The 26,688-nt window shown below is 42.8% G+C and overlaps 1 protein-coding gene across 1 annotated transcript; it reads right to left on the bottom strand.

Annotated features, from left to right (window-relative positions):
* Nucleotides 1–2,325: 2,325 nt before the first annotated feature.
* LOC138583714 (uncharacterized) lies at nt 2,326–25,865 on the bottom strand. Its single transcript, XM_069655676.1, has 36 exons — nt 25,494–25,865; nt 24,513–24,740; nt 23,452–24,240; nt 22,038–22,163; nt 21,542–21,646; nt 21,053–21,188; nt 20,775–20,887; nt 20,445–20,597; nt 20,262–20,318; nt 19,929–20,026; nt 18,730–18,895; nt 18,097–18,266; nt 17,834–17,971; nt 17,497–17,611; nt 17,246–17,392; nt 16,744–16,810; nt 16,429–16,550; nt 16,109–16,258; nt 15,876–16,010; nt 15,527–15,629; nt 11,726–11,797; nt 11,424–11,621; nt 11,191–11,328; nt 10,044–10,187; nt 9,730–9,847; nt 8,517–8,671; nt 8,274–8,407; nt 7,888–8,023; nt 7,627–7,797; nt 7,405–7,524; nt 7,106–7,108; nt 6,760–6,887; nt 5,903–6,065; nt 5,510–5,705; nt 5,246–5,374; nt 2,326–3,460 (listed from the first exon to the last, which is right to left on the bottom strand). Exons 1-36 carry the CDS (start codon nt 25,863–25,865, stop codon nt 3,418–3,420), a joined length of 5,538 nt encoding a protein of 1,845 aa, XP_069511777.1. The 3' UTR covers nt 2,326–3,417.
* Nucleotides 25,866–26,688: the final 823 nt, after the last annotated feature.

Below are 26,688 nucleotides of genomic sequence, written 5' to 3'. Positions count from 1 at the left end.
TATCAGTTAATTTGGCGTTATCATCATAATTCATGTATTGATGGATAAATATTAACATCCTTAAGTGACAGACACCCTGACCCGAGTCTTTAGCGTCATGGAGATGATCATTACAATACAATTAATTCAAATACAACAGTATTACAGTATATATAAGCCAGTTCAGAGTGCATTGACTGTTGATACCAACAAAGTATAGTAAATTAAGATAATAAATAATATATTTCATTATTTAAAGTACCCTTTGTCTGTCTGTTCAGCAGCTCTCTTGCACCCCGCGCTGCCTAACTGCCTCCTCATCGTCAGGGGTTGGTACCTGCAGATGTGCTCAGCAGGAGGAACACTTTACAAGCCTTACGGTGGCTACGAGGAGCTGGATCATCTACAACCAAACGAGTCCATGTTGATCAATGCTCAAAGTCCCTGACAAATATTTAATAAATGAAATTAGAAATACGGAAAATGAAAATTATCAACTCATTTGGGTTATTTTAATTCAGCACTTTATCTTTATATTCCTACTTTTAAAAAACCTGTATTTTTTAGAAGCTTTCACACTGATCAAAGAGGAGTTTTAGTATCACTAATAGGCCACTAGATGGTGCTGTTTTCCACCTTATTCCATGATGCGTAAACCATGTGGTAAAAAAGATCAGTACTAGTTTCCTTCAGCAATACTGTCCCGTCAAGATCTCTAAATGTATCTACATTACCTGCTCATTCTTTATTATCTCAAAAGGATTTATCAAAATAATAGACCTCTAGATGACAAATGCAATGACAAGTTCTACTTTGACCCTGATTGTATGACTACACGTTTCCATTAATGTGACCCCATTCTTCAGACAAAAAAAATATTTTCCTGCTATCTGAACTTAACCTGGCAAAATGCTGCAGACACTCTTTTCTTGGTGAGGAAAAACAACAGATAATTAGAAAAAATATGTAATATTTAATAACTTCTTATGAGGATGTCTGATCAGTGTTGTTTGTAAATGTAATCATTTGAAATTCTGAATGATTTCTTGTGCACAAGAGACGCAGAGGAAATCAGCAACTGCAGGATTTTTCACACTATAAACTCAACTTGGATAGTGAGTTTTAAAATCACCGAATAAAAAACAAACACAAATCACAAGTTAATACCAGGAGGAAATAGGGTTGCTGTGTGTGAACCAAGCAGAAACCGATGTGGAAGTGCATAAAACTGCAGTTCCTCCAGTGTCCACTTGAAGCTGGCTCCAGAAGCTAAGAAAACCTCATTCGGGCGGATATTAAAATGCTCAACTCTACAGCAGAATGAAACTTGTTTACAGTCTGGTACAGAAAATGGTTTTCTTTCATATAGCAAATTTCTGTATTCAAGATAACTGCACAGGGGTATTTTTATATAGCTCACTCATTTTAACTATATTAAGCCTTAAATCATGCGAGCGGGGTCACTCTAAATGACAGGTGGGTACTGCTTGCTGTCTGCTCGACATCAATACAGCCACACAGTCACTTAACTTCTCAGCTGTGTTCGGGATGTTAGAGTCTTTTGGGGATTATTTCATGTACAGTAAATATCAGAAATATAATATTGCTTACGCACGTGTCGGTCACCCACCTCTCTCTCACTGGAGATTCAGGCGAGCGAGTCCCCTTCGTTCCACTCACTCTCTTGGCTTGTTTCGTCTGATAAATAAAAAACATCCCTTCATTTACGCAGTTAAAATACCGATGTCTACATCCATAATGTGAACATGCTTGTTTTTATCTGCCCCGTTGTGGCCAAAAATTTAGGAATGCAGCTTCAAATATTTGTAAAAAAAGGTGCAATATGAGGTTAATGTTGGTTCAATCTCATAACTCAAACTATTATCTGGAGACAGTATAACCTCTGGGAGAGACTTTTCAGGGCTTCCGGTGTAGCCAGCGGTTAGCGATATAGTACATATAGTACATACCAAGACTTCATGTTATGTGCGCTTCATTGTTCACAGTTTGGCGAGCAACAACAGCAACAATGGATTGTTAGCTTCACTTGCAGGTAGAAATTATTGTTGTTATTTTAATTTTAATCAAAAGCAAATCATCAGATGAGCGCAGAGATGACATTACAGCGAATTACGTTCCGCTCCTTTTTCTCTCCACACTGACTTCTTCGTTTTTCCTACATACGCCAAAGCCTGCTGATACGTGATTGGTCATCACTGCTCAGACTACAGTCGCACTACAAACTGAAACCAGAACACTTCCCATAGCAGAAACAGATTTTACTGTTTGTGATGGAGGAACTATAAAGAGAAAACAAACATTCAGTTTGTGAGCAGGAAACACACATAGCTGCTCCGTGTTTTTATCAAATATAGAGATGTAACAACATGTGTATGTACAACCATGTACAGTGTTCAACACAACACCAAAACACTATCAGGATACTTAAATGGTTAGGTCATTTGCAAACAAGACAGAGTGACACATTCAACAGTGAGAAAATATTTGATAACTGAAGGTAATAATATGCCTTTAAATATAAAATAAGATAATCCATATTGTTAGGTGTGTATACTGAATGTTTCCTATTATTACAGGTACTTTCAAGAAGGTTTTCAAAATAAAAGTTGCTTCTAATTACACATGCTCTTTGTGACCAGAGTTAGCTGCAGACTCTGTAAAATTGTTTCACAAAAGGTGATTAAAAATTATGTTCAAAGCCTCTCATGCAGAAAACCTCTCATGTATAGTTTAAAAAAAAAAAATGCCAGTGCATGATAATAACATTAAGGTGAGTTAGTTCAGTTTCAGCAGAAATGCCCTTTACATTACTGGTCAGGAGAAGAATAAAATGTTTTTTAACCAGAAATAAACAGAGGAGAGGAGCAGCAACAATGCAATGTTAATAACAATTTAACAACGTAGATATAGATATCTTAAAATGCCAACAAAATGATAAAGATAATATCCATGATACACTTAACAAAGAGTAAAACTGAAATCAAACCTTGTGTCCGTTTACAACATTCAAAATGCAGCTAAAGGTAAACTTTGTCGTGAAAATAAAGCGAGTTGAAGATAAAGATTTTACCCTGTAAAACACAGACGTCATGATAACCCTGTAAAAGTAGATTTTGTAGCTCTTGCTGATAAAAACGAGAGCAGACAGAGCAACAAAATAAGACTACAAAATGACATCACTTCCTGCCTGTAGCGCTGTCAGGAGAGGATGAACGCAGGCCAGCCGTCCTCTCACTCGTCTGAAACAGTTTGAACCTGAACATCAGTCAGTGATGCTTCCTCCTTCCCGAGGCCGTTGTGTCCAACGTCCCGGCTGTTCTGAGTCAGTTTTTAAGACCGAGTGATTCTTTGATATATTTTTATACATTCTCACTTCTTGGCTCACCCTTCTTTAAGTCGTTTCTGTTTTCTCTGGCCTCATGCGTTGGCAGCGGGCAGGTCTTTACATGGTTGTATTTTCCTGTGTGAAAGAAATAAATCATCATTAAGATACTGCTATAAAAACAGAACTGCATAGAAAAATGTAATGACTCTCAAATAAAAAATAAACTTGACGGGTATTACACAAATATGTAAAGTCTTCTTAGATCAATTTTAGTAACCTTACTTATTATTTTTATTAACATATTTCATTTGTTTGTTCCCCTTGAAGTTTTCTTTTTATGTTTTTTAGTTAACATTTACACTTCATTGACTCACAGGATGTAAAATGTTTGTATAAAGCTGCCATTGTCAGGCTGAGTTCTTCTTCCCTTCTGATATCTGTGTGTCACTGTATTCAAAATCACCTGCACTTTTTTAGACAAAAACCAAGCTGGCAAGAACCCTACAAATGGCAGGTATTGAGGCCTGCTTCTGAATGGTATAACATATATACAAACAAGATTTATAGAACCATTTCTTTTGCTGAGATTTAACATCCCAGAGTCCCCAAATGCAAACTAAACAGTTTTAAAAATGTGTTTGTTCCCACGTCGATCAAAATTCTAAATCCTTCCTGAGGTTATATGGATTGTGTAATAGCATCATGGTGTTCCTATATATTTTTTTAATTCCAATATTCTTATATTTTTCATCTTTTTCTCTTATTTTGTACCGTCTTTTACATGGATCTGTGCAATACATGTTTGTGGTCTTTTCACGCACATGTACTCTTGTTTGCATGTGGATTGTGTTGGTTTCTATTGTTTTTAATTTATTGATCCTATCGTAATGGGAGCGAGGTGTGCGCAGCATTGGAGTCCAAGACAAATTTCCTCAAGGGGACAACCTTTTCTTTAAAGGAAAGGTTGGGGGTTCGATTCCCTGATTGCTACAGTCTACATGTCAAAATGTCCTTGAGCAAGACACTGAACCCAAATTTCTCCTGAAGGCATGGCCATCAGTGTGACTGTGCAGCCTTGCCTGCTATGCAATGTGTGTGTGAAAAGCTGAATGTGACATTGAGTGTAACAGTGCTTTCAGTAGTAAATGGACTGTACTTATACAGCACCTTTCTATTCTTCCGACCACTCAAGCGTTTTTACACTACATGTCACATTCACCCTTTTACACTCAGCTGGGTGGCTGTGGCTTAGTGGAAGAGTCGGTCGTCTTTCATTCGGAAGGTCGGAGGTTCGATCCCAAGCTCCCTCAGGCTACATGTCGAAGTGTCCTTGGGCAAGACACTGAACCCCAAATTGCTCCCGGTGGCATAGCCGACGGGTATGAATGTGATATCTGATTGACAGTTGGGCACTTTACCTAGCAGCCTCTGCCATCAGTGTGTGAATGGGTGAATGTGATATGTAGTGTAAAAGCAGCTTTGAGTGGTCGCAAAGACTAGAAAAGCGCTATATAAGTACAGTCCATTTACTCACACTCACACACTGACGGCAGAGGCCTAAGTGCCAATCCCCAATCAGGATCTATAGGCCTGGTGGTGGTCTGAAGAAAACTAGAAAAGCACTAATTAAGTGCAGTTACCATTTCCCTACATGTAGTCCTTTATTTGAAAGTCTTTAACACCTGTGTTTGTTACACACATTTATAACATCAGCTCTGCTTATGAGGGATGGATATAGACACTGTGGAGGTCAAATTGACTTTTGGAAAACTAATTGGTAAACTCATTTGGCAAATAGTCTCTGGACAGAGCTGGCTTGGATGTCAGAGTAAACGGAAACATCTTACTGCAGCTATTTTAAGACAATCTAAGTATGTTAGCTGTACATGAACAATGTGAAGTGTGAGTGGAAGAACATACTCGTTTTTAGTAAGAGGGGCTTTGTCGCAGGTGACCTCTGTGAGCTGCCCCCCATCCTTAGTGATTGCCTGAACTCCTCCCTGTTGCAGACTGCCTCTCGGAGTGGACATACCCTTCAGCTTCACCTCTCTGCAGACACAACACACACAGGTTTCAAATATGATGACTAGAACTTAATTATGAACAAAAACGTTTCTGTTTTGTGAAAATAAACTTGACTCATGGATATACACACTCTTTTAGTCATTTCCAACACTTACTCACCCGTTAGTGGTTCCCTCTCCGTCTTCCAGCATTCGGAGGCCGGGCACTTTCTGTCCAAAGACTTTCACAGCGATGGACATGAGCAGGCCGCAGCGGTTGATGTAGCAGCAGGAGGCGTCGACCAACAGGAACACTACTAGGAAGATCACCATCACGATGGCGACCACGGTGCCTTTGGTCATACTTTGGTTGCTTACTTTGAATGGAGGGTGGGATAAGAGAATCAACATGACTAAACAGAAAGCATGGAAGACATCTTCAGTGTGGTGATTAACATGACTTTGTAAGTGTATCTGTTATGCCAAAGTTTTGAAGTGCCTGAAGTCTTTTAAGCCCCTGTTTTGGCTAACAGGTAACAAAGTGCATGGTGTGGTGGAGTGGGAGGCCGCGTACCAGGCTGTGCTCCGATGGTGAAATTGAAAGTAGCTGGGATAGAGGAACCATTCGCATTGACTGCTGTGACTTCTAGTTGATAGTCTGAGCCGAAAGACAGGCCTTGAAGGGAGATAGACTCGGCATTGGACGACAACTGCTTCTCCTTCCACTCAGTCCCCCCCTGAAAGAGCAGAAAGAGAGGGAATAAAACAAGTAAATAAAGTAAAATAAAAATGCTTCTAAATAAATAAACAAATGGCAAGAAAGTAGTTTTTGGTTGGAATAAACCTTTAAAATTGTAAGTAGTAAGACAGAAGTAGTATTTTGAAGCCTCATCATGCTTTTTTCCATCATCCAATCACAAGGTGGCATCGTTGCAAAACATGATAATGACAGTAGACTGTATGAAAAGATGGACGACGTGACAGCTCCCTAAAAGTGAAGCCAAAACATTTCGAGCGCCCCCTGCTGACTGGCTGCAGTATAGGTCATAAAGCCCGCCTCCTCCATGTTAACAGATGGGACATGAGTCAAACTATAAAATCAAAATACACGTCAAATAAATGTTTCTCAAACATGGTTTCTGTCTGTTCATTGTTTTTAGCTGAAGGGGCGGGACATCAATACAGCGGCTCCACCAGCTGATCTCTACTGCGCAGACTCTGGCTCCAAATGCACCCGGGGATGTTTTGGCTTCATTTTTATACGAGAGACACGCTGTCCTTTTTTATTTACAGTCATTGGTAATGAGGGACTTTGGTTTTGTCCAATCACATACAATAATTGTGTTCTGACCTATCCCCTAATCTGCAATGTTTTAGTTTAAAAAGATTTTGTGTGTCCTGGACCTTGACCTTCAGGGCCACCGTACTTACCTGTTTGTATCGTACGTTGAAGTGCTGCAGAGGAGTTTCTCCATCATCGATCTGTTTCAGAGGGACAGAGAACGAGTTGGCCTCTACTTTCACCGCATCCATGGACAAAACTGGACTGTCAGGTTCACCTGCAGACAGGAAGCAGAGAAACAGGAAACTGATGAGCAATGATGACCATAAATGCACAATTAAGAGTCATAAATCAATAAGCTGAATCTGTTCATAGAGGTTAAACAGTCATGAACCGTAATTAACCGCTCATCATTTAATTCTTAAGGCTAAACAGAGATAACTGGAGCATGTCTGTATGATCACATAGTTTAGTGGATGACTGTGTGTACTTTACCCTCTGAGGACGGATGGCAGCATGGCAGCATGAGAGGACATCAGGCCCCAGATGATGATGTCATTGAAATGTTGTGATGATGGTTGCATGAAAGATAAATTCAAGATAACTTGGTCATGATTGATGAAAAGGATAAGGTTTGCTTACTAGAATATAATATAAGAATAAGAGTACTTGCATTTACACATGCAAATATGAACACAAACACATGATGCATGTCCATTTAATACTCCACCCATGGCATGAAATATGGGTTAAGTGAGTGTTGCAGATGTGTTGTTCGTGTGTATATGACTTACGTATCCCGTGGGTGCGGACAGTGTTTGTGTCTGAAAACTGTCCGCGTCCCACTGCATTCATCGCAGCTAAACGCACTGTGTACAACGTGTACGGCTTGAGGGGGGTTATGACCATAGGCTCTGAAGAGCAAACACAAAGAGACACAACGTCAGCACACATGCACACTTTAATTTGTTTTACTTATTTAACATGATGCACAAATGCAAAGCCTCTTTTTTTACCCAGAGCCGGGGCCGTGAGGAGTTCCTTCCACTGTTCTGCTGCACTTTGCCTCCACTGCAGGACGTAATTTGTGATGGGTGCTCCTCCGCTGACCGGTGGGGTTTTAAGGAAGAAGAGGATGGAGGTTGGTCCGGGTGAGACTGACAGGTAGTGAGGAGGACCGGGCTGGGCTGTGGGTCAGGAGGAGGGAAGAGATAATTAAAAAATAGAAAAATAGGTATGGAGTGTTACTTCACGTAACTTGTTTCACCAACTCTTACTGTAAATTGCGACATCTCTTGATGCGTTTCCACTGGAGCTGACAGCCATGCAGGAGTACAGACCACCATCAGAGGGCAGCACCTCATCAATCGTCAACACACCGTCTACAACACGGATACGGCCATAGGTGGAGTCCTGACAGGTGGAGACAACATCCAGTCACATCTTAGACCAAACATAAGTCTGGAAACGCCTCATTTTCATGCTGTTTGAGTCGTTGGACGATGTGAGAAGTCTGCACAACTCAGTTGGGAGTTAGATAATAGTTAGACAATGGTGATGGATGTCAGATTTATTGAGACAGACGAGGACTGGAAGCTTGGTCAATCAATAGGGGCAGCTGCTGTAGATGTGCATATGTGTGTGTGTGTGTGTGTGTCCGTACCATTGTTTGTCCATTGTGCTTGTTGAGCCAGTGCAGCTCAGGCTGAGGATGACCGGAGACGTTGCAGGACACCGAAACACGTTCACCCACCGACACGTTCTGCCACTCTGCTGACACGCTCACCTCTGGGGCCTCTGAAAGGATACACCACCATAACAGTGAAGACCCCAACAGAACACATGTCCATTTGTCTTCACACTACAACAGGTACAACAGGAAATAAGAACATTGAAGTGCACTAACCAAAAACATGGAGCATGATGGTCGCGCTGCTCTCAGCTATCTTGTTGGTGGCGGTGCAGACGTACTCTCCGTAGTCCTCTATCGCTACAGACCTTATAGTCAGCTGGCTGTGGTCTGAGTTAAACTGATGATGTGAAGGGTCAAAGTTCATCGGCCTGGGAGGAGGAAATACAGACAAAAATACACAACGAGTGATGCTGCATGTGAATCATATGGATTTATTAGTGCAGGTATATAAAGAAAGACAGAGGCCACAAGAGGGACACACAAACACACACACACTAACGCACACACAGACTTCCCTTTTGAACTCTTCTCTAAGCACCTGCACACAGACAAGATGAATTGCCTCATTAGCAACACTTAGAGTCAGCGGCGCTAAAATGACCCAGTGTTGTTGCTTTTGTTAGGTAGTGCAGTTCTGATTTAGTTAAAAATCTATAAAGTAATGAAAATATTTTCATTTAAATAAATGTCTTTTAAGTCACTATCTATCTCCGAATGAGGTAACACAATGGTGATTGAGCCTATGGTCCACTGATGAAAGCCTTTGCATTTGCAGTATATAGTATTATTACAGACTGGGTGTCTGTGGCGGAACAAATCATAAGCCCAGTTAGTGACGTGTTTTCCATCAGCCAGCAGTGGTTGGTCTGCCAGAGAGGGTAGGCGGAGCTAAGCGGCTGCTTTTCCAGTCTCTGCGAGTGTTGCGAGTAAACAGTAATCTACTATGGCTGAACAAACAAAGAAAAGATCGATGACTACAGATACAACTTCTACAATAAGTGAAAATCCAAAGAAAAAGAAACAAACTCGACGCTCAGATGAAGGCAAACAGTCTAAAAAGGAAAGCGACCGTCAGCCAGGAAAATCAAGACTTACAACCGGGACAAAGGGAGCCAATCATAGATGTCTGGTTATCGGGGACGCATGCACAATAAATTGCCTTTATCACCATCAGGTGCTGCCAAATACAACTAAACTGAGATCTTCGAGATTATAACTTTATTATTTAAAACATATAAGTCAGCTGAAATAAAGGAAAGTGATGAAGTGCAATTCAAAGGCTTACAGAAAGAATAACATATACAGTGAGTCATTATACTTTTGCTGAGAAACCAGTTTAGATAAACTAGCGTAATTATTCCATGTTTAACCTTTCCTTTATCAACATACAGATGCATGGCGGTGCCTTTCAGTAGTCAGGACTTACATGGTCCAGGTGATGTTGGGTTGCGGCAGGCCGTTCACCAAACACAGTAAGGTAAAGTTGGTTTCTGGTCCAGCTATCACCTTTTTCACCTCCTCTTTCAGATGCACAGTGGGAGGAGCTGCAGGAGGGAGTCATATGATCTAAATTACACTTAATACTTATTATGGCATCTTAATTAGGGAAAGTATAACAGAAAATCTCTTTTTAAAGCAAAGTACCCTACAATTAAAACATCCATCACATAATTCTGTTTTATGTTCAACACATCCAAACCTCTGACCACTTTTGAGTCTTAATGTAAGAAATATACTGACCATTGACGACAACAGAGACGGTGAGGGTCTTGTCGATGGGCCTTCCTCTGATCTGAGCCTGACACATGTAAGTCCCAGCATCCTCCCTGCTCACCTTTTCAATAAACAGCGTGTTATCACGCAGCTGACGCACACGCCTCCCCGCTGAGGTGAGAGATACAGCGCAAAGATGAGGAGACAGACAGCGAGAGACAGAGAGAGAGAAAGACCCAGAGAGTGATGGAAGGAGGTGAAGGAAAAGACAAACAAACAGAGGAGAAAGAACAAAGAATTATATTAGAAGGCCATTATTGAGTTGTGTCTTGCAGCTGGACAAAGAAACAGCACTGCAGGAAGTAAATTAGCAGAAAGAGTATTGAACCCTGTTTGCATCCAAAACAATTTGTACACTTGTTCAGCAAGAATTTAAGTTACTTTATTATCATTTTAAGCTTCCTGTTACGTGTCGTTCACCCGCTGATGTCATTGGGCGAGCGAGTGGCGAATTTGCTAAGTCCTCCCTCCCATAGATAAACACCTGCAGTCAGTCAATGTCACAAACAAAATCTCCTCTGTGGGAAACACAAAGTTAAACTGGTTATTCATTATTTATACAGTCTATGGCTAATAACTGCTAGCTACGCTGAGAAGCATATGGCCTAGCTTCTTAGCTGTAGCTGGCCTGGTAGCTTCAAGCTAGATGGGCTTGTTTCAGCAATAAAGATTCATGCGGCCCGCCCATAGTCCTCAGCCATAGGCCTCAGCTTGTTCGCGCTCCACCTCTGGATTAGCCGACTCTGGCGTTTCCAATATGGCGACTGCCAGCACAGCCACAATTCAGGCTTCAAAACGCTTCTTCAGAAACCATTGGGCGACGTCCCAGAGACTAAGTCCATTATTTATACACTCTATGGTCCACAAGCTTGTTGCTAACTTTTTCCGACGTTTGGTATTGGTTAAGTAATGAACAGTTAGATTTCTAATTCTTTTTTCAACCTAAAACAGCTTTCTACTGTGGCTGACAACAACATTTATAAAAGATGGAGTGAATTCAAACAGAAAAGTTGTGGTCAGAAAATCAACCACCTGTTGATATTAAAAATATTAATCAGGGTAGGTTTAAAACCCCAGCATAGATCACTATTGCCAGTGTGTGTGCTGGTCATACCATTAGAGGGGATTTCCTGCTTGTCTCTGAGCCAGTGAACATCCACGGTTGGCTGTCCTGTCACCAGGCACGGCACTACGCCGTCTGTGCCCTCCAGAAACTCATGGTAGGTGGTGGTGCCTCCAAACGATGGGCCCTCTGATGAAACAGGAGGTTAGGATGATTACTTTCTATGCAATGCAGCAACACAATTTCTGTCCATTGAGAATAGTGTGCGGGTATTTGTTACGTACCATAAACATAGATCGTGATCTGAGTGTTATCACTGTGTCCATTTTCAAACTCACACAGACAGCTGTACCTGCCCGCATCCTGCATCGTGGCCTTCTTAATTAGTACTTTAGAGGTGGTCTCATCCACCGTTGAAACCTTGTCTTCATCATCGAAGTCTTCCCCGTCCTTCATCCACGTTATTGCTCCCTCTCCACCAGCTGGGACAGGGGAGGACGAAGAGACAGGTAAATAAATGCGGATGCTTTTACACATTAGAGTCACATGGCCAAGCTTCATTAGTCATTAAATTAAATTAACTCACCTTTACAGAGCAGCATGATCTCTTTTCCCACCAGAACATCGCTTTGGCTGGTGATGAGGTCCATCTTTGCATCTAAAGAGGAGAACTTTTATTTGACTTTTGTGCCTGTTTTTGCCTTTTAGGAAGCATCATCTTTGATTTCATATCAAAAAACAACCCTGTCACGCATTAACCAGTCCTAATAGATTAATGTACTCCTTGGACGACATATGAAAGGTTTCCTTTTTATTTGTTTAGTGGTCTGCACTTTTATTTTGAAGTACACTAATAGTTCAGTCCAGTGCATTTATGTGCCCAGTGGGGAGGGACACATTAAGTTGATGCAAAAGACACAGATGTGACTTCTGTAAGTTACATTCTTCATGACCATCAGGCTCTTCTTGTCAAAACTCGACAGAGAGACTCAAATAGAGTCAAAGGGCAATGAGTCACTTTAAAACATAAGGAATGGGTAGACATAACACATTTCACCACTGTGCCTTTGAGGTGTAAATGTACCTGTCTACATTATGACATAAAACTTGTGAAATGACAAAGTCATGGTGCAAATACAAATGACATAAAGACATTAGCTAAAACGGATCGTGTATATGGTAACTTCACTTTGAAATATACATGTGTAATTATTGTTGATGTATTATTCAGCTTTATCACATTTTAAACCAATTTGAGCTTTTACAGCAAAAAGTCGTCGGTCTGTGCACCTGCAGAAAGATTTCAACTGCTTAAAGGACGGTATTTATTTCTTCTAAATCCTTCAGTTATTACATGGACATGTTTTAAAACACCGAGCTAAGCTAACTTTTCATCACGACATGTCAGCCATGCACTGCAAATCAAAACACATCGTTACTAAACTGTGTCGCTCACTACAAATCATGATAATGTCAACAGATCTTACCTGTGCCACACACCAGCAGGAGCAGCAGCAGTGAGGTCATCCTCAGGATGAGAGCTGATTGGTTTGCCATTTTCACCTGGCTGCTGACTTCAAATTAAAACTGCAGTTTGCTCAGTTTAAAATGTTAGACTTTGCAGTCAGCACAGCTGAACAAAATTTAAAAAATTGTCTAATAATGTTTAAAAACTCAACAAAAATTCTTCTACAACATAAATGTAACCCCTGCAGCAAACTGACACGCAGACCCTTGTTGTTTCTATCCACCTAATTTAACAATGATGGGAGACAGGCTGGACCAGAGGTTATATAGAGGCACAAAAACAGAGGTGATGAGAGGAAACAAGTAAGGGCGGGGGGAAAGAGAGAGAGAGAGAGGGAGAGAAAGCAGTGCTCTCTCGTCCGTCCATTAACCCTAACAGAGTCATTCATGAAGACGAGTGCAGGCTGCTGACACAATGATGACACCTCCCTCTCATTCCTTTCATATTTCTCTCCTTTTGTTGACCCATATTTGTCCCTACTTATCCTTTGTCTGTCTCTATTTTAAATAGATTTTTACCTCTTTTTCTTTTTGTTTCTCCCTCCTCTCCCTCTCTCTCCCCCCTGTTTGCTGCCTCTCTCTCCCTCCAGGCTACCGGATGAAAGCAGGGGAGGCAGCCCCCCAGGGGAAGAAGAGATGGGCAAAGATTTTTTTATCACTCCACCGTTTTTTCCTCTCTCATTTAAAAAAGGGTCACATTCTTCACGAGCACACGCAACTCCTTACGACAATCCACATACAGCATGCCAAACTCACCACGCTGCCATCATTCACATGCTGCTGACGACGTGCATCCTTAAGGATGCTGAAATCAAAACACCTCAGTGACACCCATTCTACCACAAAGTAAACATTGTCTTAACTTTCATAGGCCTTTCTCACAGCAAACTTTGAAAGTTACCAGTGCACAGAGAGAACAGGTGATGCCAAGATGGGGCTGAAATGAAGCAAACATGGAAGTGCCAAAACTATAGTTCCTCAAGTGGCCACCTGAGGCTGGCTCTAAAAGTGAGTCAATCCCTATAAGATATATATATAGATATAGATATAGATATCTAAATAGATAGATACATACAAAAAAGTTGATTGTTTTAACTCAGTGGTTCTCAAAGTGGGGTCACTTTCCACAGAATGTCTGAAATATATTAAAGCACAAAATGTTCGGACAAGGCTGAAAAGAGATTGTTCTTATTCCCATTGAAGACATAACTCTTTCAAAACACCTCACAGTTATACAAGTCTCATTTGTTAAGTTGCAGCCGGGCACTGCGGTAAGAAAATGCTACAGGAGGAAATACGGTCGTGCATTTGTTGGGAACTATTTTCAGCAGCGTATTAATACACAATGGTGGGTTTACAGCAGCAGGACGGAGGGATTGAGCCCTTCTTTATTTTGGGTGTTTTTATGGGACTTGTTGACACAGTATCACCAGACCTATACCATAAGACCATAAGGTAAAGTTAGCTTTAAGTGGTGTTGACAGCAAAACAACAAAAGATCCACCAATATCATGTTTTTTTTAATGGATATAATTTCAATTGACTAAAAGCATTTGCAACAGAAAATAAACATTAAACTATCTGCTCTTTTGAGAAATACATTTTAGCCACTTTCCAGTGAGAAACACGTCTGTTGGCAATCAAATTTATTGTATCGTATCGTTAAAGTGTCTGATTTTACTGATGATTCAGAAAATATCAAAGGCCTTCTACTGAACCTTAATGAGCCTCTTAGGGATCTTCGGAAAATTGGACCAAAAGAAGGATTAAGGTCTTTGAGTGGCTCCTTAACGCACTCGGGAAGCTGCAGCCCAGATACACACGTCACTTTCATTTGACACAACAAAGCCTCTGCAAGTAAAAGACAACAGAATAATGCAACGTTAATACGTCTGTAGGAGGGGAGGGACTCTAACAGCACCAACTTCTCACCTCCAACACAGCAGGCATGCAGGTGGAAAGCCTGGGCTAAAAATGAGCAGTGTGAAAAGCATGTGATGTGTTTAAGGAAGCACATGGTGTTCACTTCTTTAAGTGAGATGCCTGGGAGTCTCTCTATCACTGCAAAATGGGCCTGGGTGGCAGATGCTTTAAAATCAGACTAAAGATATTTTAAAAAAGAGATCATTATTATAAACAGGTTTGCAATCACGAAGGCTCTCTGCAATACATATTATGTTTTTAAATACTTTGAGATTACTAAATTTAAAGTAAAGCTCAATTATCCTCTGATGTCAGCAAAAAAAAGCAGATTAACTTGTTTGGGATGTTATTTTGCTTAAAGAGGAGCAGGTGGTGGTCCGATCCTGAACATTTCATGTCCAGAGAAAAACTACAAGTCTGTCCTTCCACATGGACATTTGGTGGATTGAGCAGAGTTTCCTAGATTACATAAGAGCCAGGACTTTATCATCAGTGTCTATCAGGCTTTCCCTGGATTACAAGATGACTGCCTCTGCCTCTTGCTAGGCAACAACAGTCCAGTTTCAGTTAAGTTGTGGAACGAGTTGAGTTGATGGAGCAAAAAGTAATCTGTTTATCAATTATTACTGTTACTACTATTTGCCGCGTGTACAACTGTCATATAAAAGCAATATCACACTCTAGGTTGTGATGTTGTTCTGAATATCATCACTGCTTTAATTATCAGCAGCCACGAGCCTATGACCGAATCACAGTGATGATATTCAGTACAACATCACTCCCCCTCATGTGAGAGTTTACATTTCTAACCTGTACATCAACTAGTTCACTGGTTTTATTTTCATGTGTGTTGTAGTTGTTGATACATTCATACGCTCCAGGAAGTTTTAGACATGAATGTTTTTATGAGATGGGTTAAAGAGCGTTGTAGTCGTACCTATAAACATGGCCGCCCCTGCTCGGACCTCATGCCAGTTGCTCTTGAAGAACTGGATGACTGAGATGTGATAGAAGTTCAGCATGCCTGGAAAGTCCTGAATCTATGAACCAAAAAAACACAGTGAACATCAAACAAGAGAAATGATCTCTAACGTAGTTTAAAAGTATCATCTGTTAAAAGAATCTGTGAGGTTGATCCTGAAATACACCTAAAGACACATGTTCAAGTAGTTTGAATGTTTTGTCTGGACTGTTTCTCAATTTGTAGGAGAAAAAAACAACAACAAATAATTTTGCATAATTCCCCGTTATTCAGCCATGCTTCTCTGTGACTCTGAGTGTCTCACCAGGTACTTTGTGAGGTCATTGATGAACTCTCCGTAGTGCAGGCTCTTGTCTTCGTGGAGGTGGTTCTGAAACATGGTTGTGATCTGCTCTGATCCCACCACAGGAGCACACACTCGCATTGCATACTTGCACGCCTGCACAGTTAAAAGAAACACAATCCATGTTGCAAGACTGTCAAAGATGTATCCACAAAAAGGCTGTTTTGATAGTCTGTGTGTGTTTCCTTCTGTACCTTGACCACCTCTGGGTTTGGGTCGACCAGGTGTAGCAGCAGGCTGACCAGAACATTGTGGATCTGGTCTTTGAACACGGGCTCTCCTGAGCCAAACTTGGACAGGTTTCCCATCAGGTGGATGGAAGCACAGCGGATCTCGTCATTTTCCTGGATGAGCACAGAGGCAGAAGGTTCTGTTAGAGTAATGTGTGTCTCTCTGTGTGTGGAGAAACTACTTCACCTTGTTGCAGTCAACAATTAAATAACAGTAGGCACTACAAAGGTAAAACACACTTGTGATTATTCCTTACACCTTGAAACATGTAGAGGAAACTCACACTCTCCAAGAACGGTTTGATCTTCATGAAGATATGAACCACCAGTAAGTGGACGTTCTTCTTGTCCAGGTAGAGGAGGACTTTAGAAAGACCCGACATGGCTTCAAGTGTAATCAGCTTACCTGCAGGAAGAGCAACGACAAAGCATCCAGGATGAGCAGCAGGACATGTTTCACAAACATGACTGATGAAAATGGAACCAGAAGACTGTAAGCTTTATTTAAAGATTAGTGCAGGAAATCAGGAGAGCCAGACAACAGATTAACTGTAACTTTACTTTTTCCAGCACAGAAAATGACTTTGCTTTTAACTTACCGGGATCATCTTTCTCCTCCATCCCTGAACTCATGGCTGCCAGCAGCTCCTTTGCATATTTATTCACCTGGTAAGAGAAGGAAGATGTCCAAAGTAGGGCTGCACGATAAATCATTCAACAACTGCGATGTGCGTATGTGCAATAGTCACATCGCAGGACATGCAATTGTGAGGCAAATTAAGTGACACACGTCAAGCTGCTACTTTAAAGTACTTGCCAGTTTCTCGTTTTAAATGACTAATCTACAACAAAAGTCTGTCTGATATCACATTAGTGCAGCTCTTCAGCAGAGCACAGAGTCTGTGTGTCACCTGCCTGTAAACTGTAAACAAACACGCAACACTGCTGCCGTCACAGATCATGTCGGCGGGATGATTGAGGCTCTGTTACGCGATGTGGCTTTTCAGTGAGTCCAAAGTATCCCATAAATATCAGTGATCTAACAGCTGGTTTGCATCTTGCAGCACAGCGTTTGTTAACGTATGTATATGAGCGGTTTACCTTTTCAGGTGATCCCACAGCTATGTTTCCCAGACCTCGCACAGCCAACATGCGGACTGTGCAACAGGGATCTGATATCCTCTCCATCATGTTGTTCATTAACACGTCTATCAGCATCAACTCCGTCACCACGTGGTGGTTTAAGAGCTGCAGAGAGAGAATCATTTCATTTAGCTCTGTAAAAACACTGGTCCCCTGCTCACACAGAAAAACTGACATACATTTTGATGCAATCTTTCATGGTGTCTCACCTCAGAGAAGAAAGCTGTGACAGTGATTCTCTGGCATTCATAGATGTTGTTCAATGATGGACACAGACACTCCACGATGGAGGGCAACCTGGGACCAGCGTGCTTAGACATCGCCCTGCAGACAAGACAGATGTTATTTATTGAATGGATAAACTATCAGGAACACAGATTTAATAGTAATGGGAGAGAGAAACAGGAGAGGATTTACATTAGGCTCCTGATATCTTCCTCCATAAAAGCTTGGCAGACATTATCCTGCACAGCAGCAGCTTTTATCTGGACTGAATTCCTGAGCTCTCAAACTGAACCTCACCCAGCTTCCTGTAAGGATACGTACCTTGCCAGTAGTGTAATTCCTGTAATGTGTGTATTTTGTTCCTTCATTGCTTCCCAGGCGTTATCTTCATCCAGTCTCTTCATCACTTCATCTAACTGGGCTCGGGCTAACAAGATTCGCAGCGCATCAGCTGCTACCCTGAAACACAAAATTTACACCTAATTGTTAGCCCCCACAGTGCACCTGAAAAAAGTTTATGCAACTTATCTACGTAGAGACATTGTCTAAATGTTAAAAGCTCTAAAGAGAGAAAAGACGCCCACCCTGCTACATGGACAGAGGCAGCGTGTTTAGTGTTGTTGTCCTTCGGTGCTGAGACCCCGACACTTGCTCCCAGTCTGACAGCGAGACAGGTGAAGAGCTGAGGAAACATGTTGACCGCCGGCTCCTGGCATTGACCGTTTAATAACAGTTCTTTGAGCCCACACGTCATCTGGAAACAAAGAAAACACAGATACAAGCACACGTGAACTCAGGAGAGTCAATTCTTCTGCAGCTATGTTTCTATTTTAATCATGACAGCTGCATCTCTACACAGGCCGTATAAATGCTCACCTTATATTTGTGTAATCCTAACTGTATTGTTATTACCAGAACATTTTCTTCAGTACTTGTGTAACTAAATTGCTTGTGTATTTGGCTGCGGATTACCTACTTTCATTACTGTCCCTGAACACATCATACGTAGACCACAGATATTGGACTAAATCTGCCGCTGCTGCTCTGGGCTGTGTAGACATGCGTAACTTAAAAAGATGTTCATGAGTAGCAAACAGTATCTAGCCAGCAAAATACTGAAGACCCCCCAGCCTTTACTGACTGTGTCACTTATATATTTATATATGCACGGAGCAGAAAACACATACAAGCCATGTCTGTGAGAGTTTGTGACTTACAGCCAGGGGCTGATTGGTGGCAATCTTTATTGTCCCTCCTCTCATCATTGACTCCTTCTTGTCTACGTATGGCGCCATGATGAGGAGCTTCTCCATCACCATCTCAATGATCTGACTGGCCACGATGGGGTCCGCTCCCAAGGCCATCCACATCTCGCTGATCCAGCTGGACGAAAAGAAAGAAAAACTTTAAGGATCTTTTGTCGAATAAACCAACTCTGGGCTGTAAGAGAGGTGAGAAAATCTTCTTGTTTATGAAAACAAACTTGATGAAGTACAATAGTTTATGTAATTATTAGTTCTGGATAAATAGCTGTCTCTTTAATCATCTCAATGTACGGCTAGGGTCATGTTTCAATGTATCATTCTATGTTGTATGTCTAAATGCAAAACTATCGCGCCCTTAAAAACTGTATGGGAAGAAGAGCTTTTAATAACATTTACAGATAAAGAGTGGGTTGATATCTTGCATCATTTAAAATACATATCGAGGGATATTTGTACCTGGCTAATCTCATTCAAGATTATTAATAGAATATACTGGACACCCTCTAGTTTATACAGCGTGAAAGCTTAAAGGGGACCCCGGGTGCTGGAAGTGTCCAGAAACAGGCACCTGTACTCATGTTCTCTGGCATTGCCCCAAAGCACAGGACTTCTGGAGAGGAGTTCACGACTGCATCCAGAGAATCATTGTTAAGGCAGTCCCCTTCTGCATTTGACTGTTCTTGCTGGGGGACCCGTCCATTCGGAAAGGCAGCTTCTTCTATCTTTACTGAATGGATCCAGACCGCTGTCATGCTAGATAGAAGGCTGCTCGTCCAACAATGGAAGTCAGCTCACACCCCATCAGTCACTGATTGGCATAATCTACTTGCCAGGGTGGGCGCATATGAACGGGTCTCCTACTCACTGCTGGGTAGGATAGATCAGTACCCTTATTTAGCCCTAATTAATTCTGTATGTTATCTTTCTTGTGTGTGTGTGTGTGTGTGTGTGTGTGTGTGTACTAGGACTTCCAATTATGTTTTTTATTATTTATTTATTTTTATTTAGACTTTATTTAGATTTCTTGCTTTATATTTATAATTTTCTCTTGTAGGTGATGTATTTATGTATTTTCCGTTGTTCGCTGTGTCTTTATACCTGCATGTCTGTTAAAACTCAATAAAATTTCAATCACAAAACAAAGTAAATACCTGTCGTAAGGGAGAGGTTGGTTAACTAGTGAGGTGATCACAGTCTGTAGATGCTGAGAGGCCAGGATGAGGACCGTCTGTCCTGCTGCCACTCTCACCTGAACACAATGAAACAGTTCTTTCACTTTGACCTCATTATAGGTTCAGCAGGTAAAGATTGTAGATACATGGATAATCATTGAGTTATTATGAAAAACAAATAATGAAAAATATAACTGCACAGTGGGCTGATCTGTTCTCATACAATAAACCTAAATAGGGTGAATCAAGTTTGTTTTCTAACGAACAATAAATATCGATGCTGCATGTTGTAACAGTGATGTCTGCACCAACCTGCTCCTCTGTGATGCTCTGCAGACGTGCATGCAGCACCTCCAGCATCTCTGGGACCTAAAACACACACACACACATCAAGCTCTGTATTTGGTAATCCAGTACTGCTGTTTAATCATGAGTGTTTATATAATGATGGACATCAGCAGAGAGTAAGTGCGTGTGTGTGTGTGTGTGTGTTACCTGGTCCTGTAGCCCCCCTCCTCTGTTCTTCAGCAGAGTATTCAGGATGACAGAAGAAGCTCTGCAGCAGTTTGTCTGACTGTCGTTGAGCCCATCAAACAGCAAAAAGACCAACGTGGACAGCTGCTCCTGAGGCAGACGCTTACTCATCACCTGACACACACACACACACACACACACACACACAGGAAAAGTCTAGATGTTTCAACTTTGTTTGCTTACTTTACAAGACTTGGAGGCTTTATTAAGTTAACCAGAATAAGAGCAAGTGCTAAAGTTAAACTCTAGACAATAATTCAACAGAGCCGTGCTGCTTGGCACAAAGTGTACCTTGGTGAGGTCAGAGCAGGTCTTATATAGAACAGCGTGGTCAGGGTTTTCTAGCTGGTCTTTCAGCGGCAACAGACTGTCCACAGCTTCATCCTTATAGTCCAGGGAGAAACCTGCACACAGAGAAAAAGTGCAAGAAAATGTACAAAACAAGCAGCATTAAAAAAAATGAGTCCTTGTTTTTCTATAATACAGCATGTCTATATTTTTCTAAAGAAACTGCAAATCAATTAAATACAATAACAGGTAAAATGTCAGAGCTCTGTGTGTCTGTATACCTTCGTAGCGTAGCTGTATATAAAGCAGTGTGTATATGCAGTCGACCGCAGCAGTGCGAACAGGAGGATGAGGGTCAGAACAACGAGGAGACAGTCGACCCAGCAGAGCTCCAAGGTTGTGGAAGGACACCATGTTCTGGACAAAGAGACACAGATATTAAAGGGTGAGAAGGCATGAGATGGCCGTCATGCAAAATGTGATTTTAACATCAAGCAAAGACAAAAAAAATTATTATTGAGTGACCTTAAATTGCATTAAACATTTATTACGTTTGAAAAAGAAAAAGAAGAACACACTGGAACCATTTTTTAAAATACCGTCTGTTGGGATTTCAAAGATAGTAAATGTTTCAGAAAATCAAACCCACAAGACAAACAGTCAGATGTGTGTGTGTGTGTGTGTGTGTGTGTGTGTGTGTGTGTGTGTGTGTGTGTGTGTGTGTGTGTGTGTGTGTGTGTGTGTGTGTGTGTGTGTGTGCGTGCGTGCACCTTGATAGTCAGGTTATCCAGGAAGTTAGCCAGGATGTGAGCGGTGGCTGTGACAGCTCTCTCTCTCTCATAGTAGTGTCCGGAGCTCAACCAGGATTCAATGTGCTGCACTGGAGAGTAACACACATCATGTCAGACAACACTGTGATCGAGTACAGCAGAGAAAGCCTTTATAGATCTGTGGTTATTTACTCACAGCTGAAAAACAAGTCAAGGGGATGAAGGAGAAGAGACACAGGAGAGGAAGTGGTGAGATTTGATCATAGAGAGCAGGACGAGCTTCTTTTATACAAAAACTTCATTTACTGTTTACTTTATGCTTACTTGGCGATTGCTTGGGTGGCACAAGTGTTAGAGAGAGGGATGCTACATAGCTGTCATTTACAGAAAAAAGTTTCAAGAAATCTGTATCCACAGTTTTAACTACTTTAAGAAAGGTACAAGTAGTCCGATATAAGCCTAACTGTCTCTCTGCTCCGCTGGTATTTACCCTCACCCTGTGTGCACACTTCTCTGCTTCACTCTTCACCTTTCTCTGCTTGGGGTCCAGTACATCATCCTCTTTAGTTTTCTCTGGAGTGCTGGTCTCAGGTGGCAGAGACATCACACTGTTCACACACACCTTTAACAAGTCAAAGTTCTCATTCTCACTCATCATTCACTGGAGGAGAGGGAGCGGTTGTTTGAGAGCTGGTGGAAGCACAAACAAACCATCTGAAGGTAAGTGCAGGTAGGTGATTTATACCTTCACATTTATTCTGTTTAACTGAAGTAAGTTTTTAAAATGTATTTAATGTGAGTTTGTTTGAGCTGTTTGAATGTGTAGTGTAGACACGGGGGGGGGGGGGTAACAGTGGTTAAAGGTCTAAAGTAGTGGTTGGGATTAGTAAGAGGACAAGTTGCATTAAAGAGGGAAGACGAGAAGAACCAGGAGGCCTGAGGAGAAGAGGAGGTAAGAGAAGAGGAAGGAGACGGAGGAGGAAAGAAGAGGAGCACAAAGGTGAGGAGACAACATGAATGTTCTCATGTAAAAGGTGAGTGTTTCATGTTATCATCAGATTTCATTCATTCATTCATTTTACCTTTGTTCACCTGAAGTTTCCAACCACTGACATTCTTTTCTTACAGGGAGGCCAGGAGAGGAGAGAGGGGAGGAGAGGAGGTGGGAGGAGAGGAGAGGAGAGGAGGTGGGAGGAGAGGAGAGGAGAGAGCGGAGGAGAGAAGGTGGGAGGAGAGGAGAGGAGAGAGCAGAGGAGAGGAGGTGGGAGGAGAGGAGAGGAGAGAGCAGAGGAGAGGAGGTGGGAGGAGAGGAGAGGAGAGAGCGGAGGAGAGAAGGTGGGAGGCGAGGAGAGGTTTTGATTTTGAGAGTCCCTTTATTTACCGTTGACAGGAGAAACCCTCAACAACACATGCAACAAAAAAACAAGCCAATCAAATATTCACAACGAGCTCTCCGTGCTCTCCCACAGAGCACAAAACCCCCCCTACAGCCCACACACGAGTGAAAGCCTGCACATTATCCATCATAGAGGCATAGGCATGTTCAACCCTCAGTCTGGCTTTTAAAAGTCCCTCCAGAACCGGTACTGGCTCCACACTACCGGCACCCTGAGCCCGGTTCTGCGAGTCAGCCAAATGGCCAATTTGGCAGAAGCGGATAAAAAGTTCATCATCGTATGTACAGTCTTTTTCTTTGCTGAATACTTTGGGCCAAAGATGAACACAGGAAAAGAAAAATCCTCTCTGAGAGCCTGAAACCAAGATTTCAAAAGTACAAATAAACGTGACAGTCTGGGACACTCAACAAACAAATGAACAAGAGTTTCAACCTGGGAACAAAACAGACACTCCTCTCCCACCCCAGGATCAATGTGCGCTCTGTATCTGTTCGTAGCTATTGCCCCGTGTACCACCCTCCATTGGAGGTCTGCTGTCCGCTTCTCAACGGACAGCTTGTACAGGGACCGCCAGCTGCCTTTCGGGGAAACGTCTGGGCCAAAGAACTCAGTCCACCTCGACTCCTTCATCCCTGACAGAGACCGGACATTCAGGACCTTCACACAGAGCTGGTAAACTACCTTTTTCTCCACATCCTGAAACTTGACCGGGTAAGGAGTTGTAAGGGACAGCAGCTGCCCTCCCCCCTCTTGCCAGCCCCCCATTGCTGGGGTAACAGACAGAGAGGGAAAACTGTACTCGCACCCCTCAGTCCACTGGTCACACAGAGTCCGGTTCTTTGCAAAAGCCTTTAGATGGTGTGGCAGAGCAGTACAGACCTCCTCCACCACTCTGTTGCTCAGTCGTGTGGAGGTGATGTTGCTCCTGTCTCTTAGTGCTTCCACGGACGTAGCCGCCAGCCTCATTAAGTGGCCCAGTTTGGTACAGGCAGCTTCTCTCAGACTCACCCGTAGGCTGGCAGACTGCAAGATTTGAGTCCGAATGAAGCTGTTAAAAAATAAAGGCTCCTCAAACACCCACATTCCTGGAGTCTCCTCTGTGGCACGTGTGGTCTTTAAAACTTGCCACGCCTGCAGTATTGAGCTGTAGAAAGGGGTCAGTCCAGTGAGGTCCACATCCTCAGGCTGCAACAGCAAAGGTGCTTGTCGTAACCCCAGCGCCCAGCTCTCCTCAGCAGCAGTCGAGCTGTGTCCAGCCAGCTTGGGCCACAGTTGTAGAGCAGTCTTTGTGTTGTCCAGAGTCTAAACGAGGCGATTTTTGATGGGATGTTAACAAGTCCCTGTCCACCCTCAGCCACTGGCAGATAAAGGGCTGCTGCCTGAACCCAGTGTTTTCCAGACCAGAAGAAGTCCAGGATGACCCTCTGTATGTCCTCCATCAGGCCTCTAGGTGGAGTCAGAGGGACGAGTCTGTGCCAAAGAGTCGAGGCGACCAAGTTATTGGCGACCAGAACTCTTCCCCTATACGACAACTGCGGCAGCAACCATTTCCATTTAGACAACCGAGCACACACCTTCTCATTAACTCCCTCCCAGTTCTTTTTTTGAAAGCCCTCAGTGCCCAAAAAACCCCCCAGCACCCTCAGCCCCTCCCTCCCCCACTCAAGTCCTCCAGGCAGACTGGGCACCACCTGATCCCTCCACTGTCCAACCAGCAGAGCCTCGCTCTTTTCCCAGTTCACCCGTGCTGACGTTGCCTTTTCATACAGGGACAGGGTGTCCTGCAGACACCGGACATCCCCCTGATTGAAAACCAAAATACTCACATCATCCGCATAAGCAGAGAGTGTTGGGGGACGTTCAAGGCCGCAGGACTCGGGCAAAGACAGCCCGCTGAGCCGCCCCCTCAACCTGCACAGCAAGGGCTCAATAGCTAAACTATACAATTGGGCAGAGATGGGACAACCCTGTCTAATCCCCCGCTGTACAGGGACAGGCCGACTCAGCCCTGCCCCCATCTTCACCAAACACTGTGCGTTCTGATACAACAAACCAACCCAAGACAAAAACCCATCACCAAAACCAAAAGCCTTCAGGGCAGAAAACAAATACGAGTGATCCACCCTGTCAAACGCCTTCTCCTGATCCAGAGACACAATACCACAATCAACATTATAGAATTTACACAAGTCAGTGACATCTCTCATGAGGAAAATATTGTCCATTATTGTCCTGTCAGGTACACAATAACTCTGGTCAGTATGTATGATACTTCCCAGGAAGTCCTTCAGTCTGTTCGATAAAGTTCTGGAGAGTATTTTATAATCCGTGCAGAGGAGGGCGACCGGCCTCCAGTTCTTTAACAAGGCAAGGTCTCCTTTCTTTGGCAGCAGGGAGAGTACTGCCCTCTGACAAGACACCGGGAGAGAACCTGTTCTCAAACACTCCAACAAAACACTGTGAAGATCAGATCCAAGAATTTTCCAGAACCTTTTAAAAAAGTCAGCAGGTAACCCGTCTATCCCAGGGGATCGACCTGAAGCCATCTGATTTACAGCAACAGTTAGCTCCTCCAGAGTCAGCTCACAGTCCAAAGCAGCCGTTTCCTCCTTGCTGAGCCGAGGACGACCCTCCAGGAGCTCCCTACGGCACTCCAAACTACAATTCTCAGCTCCAAAGAGATCCGCGTAGAAACCCATGGCATGGCTCCTCATCTCAGCTGGATTGGTTGTAACTCTGCCCCCTGGAAGCTTCAGGCAGGACATCAGCTTCCTCTGTGCCGCCGATCTCTCCAAGTTAAAAAAGAAAGAGCTTGGGGCATCCATGTCCTTAAGCTGAAGGAAGCGAGACTGGACCAGGGCTCCCTTTACCATCTCCTGCAGGAGGGAGCTCAACTCCATCCTCTTCTCCTGCAGCAGAGGGCCCATGGTGGCATCTGGGCTCCGGTTTAATCCCTCCTCAATGTTTTGGATTTTGGTCTCAAGGTCTTTAACTGCTGCTTTTAACCGAGCAGAAGAGTGAGAGGTGTATTGTTGACAGAACACACGGATCTGGGCTTTACCAACCTCCCACCACAACTTCAGGCAACCAAAGTCTGCTTTTTTTATTTGCCACTGTTTCCAGAAAACCTCAAAGCTTTGGCAGAAAATACTGTCGTGTAGGAGTTTGTTGTTGAAATGCCAGGAGGAATTAACCCTTTCACCTGGTGAGGTTATTAATTCTACGCAGACAAAATGGTGGTCTGTGAAACCAACCGGACTGATGTTACAGTCAAGCAATTTAGGGCTGAGAGTTTTTGAAATGTAAATCTGATCCAACATTAGGAGCATAAATGTTGACAAAAACGAACACAGAGCCGCCTATCTCTGCCCTGACCACCAGCAGCCGGCCCTGCACCACTTCAGCACATGATAACACATTAGCATTAGCAGAGGCTCCAAACAGAACAGCCACCCCTGCACTAAAGTTTGTTCCATGGCTAAGGTTACAGGAACCCTCCCACCATTAACCCCAGTCCGTCTCATCAGAAGGATTACTGTGCGTTTCCTGTAAAAACAACACATCAATCCTTTTCTGATTAGAGACTTCAGATATGAGTGCTCTCTTGTGTCTGTCTCTCCCCCCATTGATATTCAAAGACCCTATTTTAAGGCTACGCGTAGGGAAGTGAGACAGGAGAAGCAGACCGACAGAAAACAGCAAAGAACAGTGGAAAGAGGAGGACACCTTGTGATGCATGATCATTTTTAC

This window comes from Semicossyphus pulcher, unplaced genomic scaffold (genome assembly GCF_022749685.1).
Source record: "Semicossyphus pulcher isolate SPU_LCO1_2020_fin unplaced genomic scaffold, fSemPul1.0.p SCAF_9, whole genome shotgun sequence".
In the NCBI taxonomy this organism is placed as follows: domain Eukaryota; kingdom Metazoa; phylum Chordata; class Actinopteri; order Labriformes; family Labridae; genus Semicossyphus; species Semicossyphus pulcher.
Note: the sequence above shows the minus strand (reverse complement) of the source record. Positions and strands in the feature narration are given on the sequence as shown.